Source organism: Macadamia integrifolia, chromosome 6, assembly GCF_013358625.1.
Source record: "Macadamia integrifolia cultivar HAES 741 chromosome 6, SCU_Mint_v3, whole genome shotgun sequence".
Lineage (NCBI taxonomy): Eukaryota > Viridiplantae > Streptophyta > Magnoliopsida > Proteales > Proteaceae > Macadamia > Macadamia integrifolia.
The window spans coordinates 5,467,280-5,472,706 of record NC_056562.1 but is presented as its reverse complement, the minus strand read 5'-3'; the positions used below and the strand labels follow the sequence as shown (position 1 = coordinate 5,472,706).

The window sequence follows — 5,427 nt, the reverse complement described above, 5'->3', positions numbered from 1 at the left end:
GTTTTATCGGTTCAGACTAGGTTTTGACACCCCAATGTGTTCTAGTAATATAGATATTGTGTGGAATAGCTTAAGATGGAGCTCAACTAAGTTATAGACCATTAACCTAGGGTCTGAAGTCAAACTACCATATTGGGTTTGATTTTTTTTTTTTAATCTAATGTTTCCATTGTGTTTAGAATGCCTAAAATAAGTTAGATGACAAGTTCTAAAGGCTAACTAGGCCTTGTGGCCACTCAAACATCTCTGAAACGTTCTACAAAAAAATACAAGGTTTCCTCAATATCTTATCAAATCTTGATTTTAAATCTTGGCAAAATGATACCCAAAATGAAAACCTCAAATCATAGAAGTATGATGTAAATAAACTCAGTGTAAGTGAGATGAGAATACACGTTAACCATAAAAATGAGCTACTCATCGGTGAGATTCACCTACAATAAAATCAACCTAACATCGAACAATTCTTCAAATTTTTATTTATTTATTGTATTCAAATTATTTAATGCGTGAAATCCCATATTCTCAAAGGAAATAAGTATCTATTTTTAGATTTGATCTGAATCATCTGTATCTGGAGTATGCACCGAGCAAGGTTCATAATCTCAATTCTTGGATCAAGATCGAAGAATTGATCCAAGAAATGATACGTTCCAGATAAGGAGGGCCATGTACCTAGCAGATGTGTTCTCTCTATCGGACAAGATCCGGTTATAATGGTTGGAAGCTTGAGACAGTGAAGATGTATGCCCTCCCCCAAGGTCTCCTTTACAACACCTCCCTTTTGAGTGGAGCTCCTTTATGGTGCAATAGACGTGGCAGCGCATATTTGACAGCTTACACCACCTCGAGATGGGCATCCGTGTGTTGCGGTCCTCAGCCCTATTCGATTTATTATTGTCATGGAAGCCCTATCACGTCTTTTACTGGCTTATAGTGACCTTGACTTGTTTTATGGGGGTGAAAGTGGCCAGACATAACTCCTGAAATTTTCGAAATTTTCTTTGCCGACTAAAAGTTCATCTTCGGTTGAGCTAATCCTCATGATGTCGCCACTATTAGATGTGTCATGGATCTCTTTTCGGATTTATCTGGTTTGACCATCAATAAGCAAAAAAGTGGTCCTACCTTTAGTTCCAATCTCTCATTGGTAGACCGTCGTGCCCTATGCTCGACCATTGGTCTTAATGAAATGAGTTTGGACTCTACCTATCTTGGAACGAGTTTATTCCATCCCTTGTTGAAAACTACTTTAAATCATATTGTTAAGAGGGTTCACAAAAACTTACTACTTGCAAATCTAATCTTTTATCTTTTGTAAGTAGAACTGTTCTGATTCAATCAGCATTAGCTTCTATCCCTTCTTATCTTATGTCTTGGTTTGTCTTTCCCAAGGTAATTTGCAGGAAATTAGACTCAATTTTGTTGAGATTCTAGAATGGGGATACAGAGGAAACAAAAAAAGTCTTCTCATTGGGTGACACAAAATCTGCTCCCAAGAATCTTCTGGTGGATTAAGATTAAGGGCTCTGCTTCCTAAAATAAGGCTCTTTTACTCAAACTGGGATGGCGCCTTTTAACCAATGATCAATCACCATGGGTGCAAGTTCTTATAGCAGGTCTGTTTTTCACCCTGCAACCTTGAATATAAGAGGCTCCATTACTTGAAACAGCATTGTGAGTAATTTACTTACCCTTAAAATGATGGTTGTGCATAAAATAGGGGATGATACCAATGAAAGATTCTGGAGTGACCCATGGATACCCTCTCTACCTAAATCCACATTAAATAATCTTTCCAATCAAACCAGTTTTCCCTCCTCCTACCTATGGGTCAATAACTTTTCTTAGTGTAATGTTTGGAGTGCTAGTCTCCCATCCACTCTGCTTCCTTTACATTTGATTAATAAAACTCTGGCAACTCCTAGTTCTTAAAATACTGACAGTTGGTGGTGCTCTGTTTCAAAAATAAATAAATAAATAAAGATTGTAACCACCAAATTAGCCGCAAAATTTTCATGTGCCTACTACTAACTCCAATGGATGCTTAAACTGATGTGCATGCACCTCTCTGCTCTCACTGGTGATGATTCTTTTTTTAAAACTCAAATTACAACCAAAATTTAAGGTGTTTTTTCTTAGAGAATTGAGATGTTTTTTTTTTTTGGAGACTTGTTCTTGGAAGAATCCCTACCAAAGACATTGAGAGAAAGTGGAAGGAGACCTTGAGTTGTGCCTTCTGCCAATCTCAATGTAAAAATATTTCGGCAAGTGTTTATTCCTGTGAACTTATCGAAAGGGTTTGGGCTGCAGGTCCTTTAGGACTAAGAACTAAGACAGAAAAAAGTTCCAAAGCAGATGCAATGGCCCTCCTCCAAGGTCGGAAGTCGGCGAGAGAAGCGAGTGAAGACGGATGGAGCGTGTTGGTTATCTGGAGTGATTCTACAGTCTTGCAACAACTTATTTTGAATCACAGCACTAATTCATGACCATGGAGTACCATCCCACCATTATTTTTGGATGCATATAATATTTTGCATTAAAAAAATAAATATATAAATAAAAATAATAAAATAATAAAAGAGAAGAAAGAAAGAAAAAGGAAAAAGTGAACATTTCAACGTCAAGAATGCATGTCAATCAAACATATAGCCAAACGGCGTTTTCGTTCTTGGTAATAATGCATTCTACATCTGAGAATGGGAATGCATAGGAATCATAGCTTAAATAGAAGATATAAGTTGGCCTTCCTCATTTCAAGGGAGTACTATTAAACAATATCACCTTGAACAAGAACAGGATGAACCACCACTGGGTCCTAGCTAAGTACAGGGCACCAACAACCATACATAGGCTGACAACTAGCACCACCAATGATCAAGTTCTGTTCCCAGATACATCCATAATATCCCCCACTGCAGAAGTTAGCTCACTCAGAAATGAGAAATATGCCTACTATAATGATCTCACGGACAAAGGAAAAATGCTGTTGACCAAAGATATAATCTCACCGACCAGAAAACTTGAGAAAGTGCAGATAAGTAATGGAACAGGGGAGACACACCACTTAAAATTAAATTCCCCACTGTCCATGCAGTATTTCCCAAATACAGTTAGAATGAAACTTATTTCCTTCACTGGCCATATAGGATTGGAACATGAAGCATCCAGTCCCTCTATTATCTTGATTTCATAAAATCTACGGCAGCCCCAATTCCCGCTTCATATGCAAACATTGACTGCGAATTCGCAACCCAATTGTAGCACACTATCTTACAGTAGCCATGCCTCACATATGATTTTCTTGTGAATGCCTATTGTGATCCCTCTCTACATAACCATTACGGCCCATCCTGTTTCCATCTTCCATATTATCATGACGACTATTGTGATACCCCATTGACCGATCGTACCGCCGTTTTCCCTCCAATCGTTTGTCTGGTGGACTCCCAGCCCTTCTCTTGCGACCATTCAACTTGGGAGACTGATATCCCCGGTCCACGTCATCGTACAAAGAGACTTCCCCTTCTTCTACATTCTCCACATCTGGCCCCTGAGATGGCTGCTCTTCCATTCCAGAATGATTCCCATGTCCAATATCATGGTGATCCTTCCCATAGTTCTGATTCTCAGGCTCTGACCTGTTTGGAAGCTTAGACCAGCTCTGCCTCCTCTCCCGCCTGATCTTCTCATCCTCAGCAGCCAATTCAACACCATCTTCCAGCTCCCGCTCAATAAGATCATCTTCATCCATTAACTCCATTTTTCGCGCCACATCCCCACGAGACTTCCTCCTTTTCTCCAGTGCTGCCTTTACCTTGTCCTTATCGATCTTTTTAATAGCATCGTGTGGAGACTGACCCACAGAGGCTTCTCTGTGATCCAAATTCCGACCACCTGAGCTGCTGGACTTGTATGGAGCAGCACCCTCATTCTTCCATTTCCCTGCTTCTGTTGTTTCACTTCTCCTACCATTTCTTTCTTGATCTTCTTCCATGCGTCTCTCTGACTCAAACTTAGCCCTGTTTGAATCTCCCCCATGCTCCTTGTTGTAGGGCAAGGGCTCCAGTTCAGTATGCCAATGAGCTTTAATTTCCCCATCTTCCTCATGATCCAAAATGACACTTTTTGCATCTGAATTACCATACTCAACACTTCGATTTTGGGTACTTCTTTGAGGTCCTTGATCATCAGCATGTGACTGATCGGACCCTGTCCTAGATGACGATGGCACCGAAGCTCCAGGCCTTGTTGTAGATACACCTCCAGCCTGAGCACTACCATTGACAAATGCTGGTTCATCATTAGGAATTGGAGTTTTTGTTGTGGCCCGATGAGTAGACCCAATTCCAGCACTTCCTTCAACTTCACTCCCCTGGGAAAATGGCACGCGGTTCTGTTCATATAGTTCCAACATTTGATTGCTAACCTCTGCAATAAACAGATGAACACTGATTTGTGTTAAAAAAAAAATCTCATAATATTCATTTACAGTCAAACAACAAAATCCACCGATGATATAGCAATATGTACTGCATACGTAAATGTCAGTGAGGCCCCTCATTCCTAATCTTCCATCCAAGTTCTAGGATTATTTTTTTTTGGGTTGGGAGGGTTGTTTTACAAGTAGTTTCAAACCAAGATTTGATATGATCCTGATTATCATTCAATCAACACATTCTCAGGATTGTTGACTTCCTTCACTGATCATCAACAAGACTAGTATAGAAAGGACATGATCATCAAACTTGGTCAACTTTGGCCAAAAATAAATCTATGGCTGTACATTTTAAAGGGTAGCCTGTCCACCATTTGAAGCATATGCACCATCAGAAAAAAGGTCATAACTGAACTTTGGTATGGTTTATAATTTTACTGCGAAGGGGACCTTTCTATTCAGCCCCAAGAATGACACTAACCCTCCAATTGGCGTGGGGTGACGTCAAATTCTTGCCACCAGACCTTCTCGCCATCAGATGGGAGCTTCACTTTCAGGAACTTGGCAGCAAGGAAGATGGCTCCTGCCGCGATGTGGTGAGGCTTAAATTGCAGGCAGAGCGATGTCCGCAGTCTGTGCACGCCAATTCACAGTTTGTGATGCACAGAAATAAGGAAAGAGAAACCATAGAATTAAAACAATGAAGAAGAAAAATAACAGAAAACGCTGAGGTCTTTTATACCCATCATTAACAAAATTCCATGCTACTTGGGCAAGCGCATTCTGTGCAACCTTGAACTTTTTTATTGCTTCGACAAGAGGCTTATATGGGTGCTGCACATTGAGGTCAAAACCAAGCGTTGCAAGTACAACCCTCTCTCCAAGTAAAACCAGCTCTTTCTGTTGTTCATATACTTCCTGCATATCAGATGCAGAACAGGACAATCAACTAAAAGGCTTGATAATTGTAACCAGACAAAAAAAAAAAA

The 5,427-nt window shown here is 40.1% G+C and overlaps 1 protein-coding gene across 3 annotated transcripts in view; it reads right to left on the bottom strand.

Annotated features, from left to right (window-relative positions):
* Positions 1 to 2,591: 2,591 nt before the first annotated feature.
* The window catches only part of LOC122081459 (cyclin-T1-5-like), a 26,964-nt gene continuing 24,128 nt past the window's right edge, over positions 2,592 to 5,427 (bottom strand). For all 3 annotated transcript variants that reach the window (XM_042648603.1, XM_042648602.1, XM_042648604.1), the window contains exons 5-7: positions 5,181 to 5,356; positions 4,920 to 5,071; positions 2,592 to 4,431 (exon numbers count right to left, since the gene is read on the bottom strand). In XM_042648603.1, the coding sequence (XP_042504537.1) occupies positions 3,290 to 4,431; positions 4,920 to 5,071; positions 5,181 to 5,356 (1,470 nt within the window). In that variant the 3' untranslated portion in view covers positions 2,592 to 3,289. The remainder of the gene's footprint in view (positions 4,432 to 4,919; positions 5,072 to 5,180; positions 5,357 to 5,427) is intronic.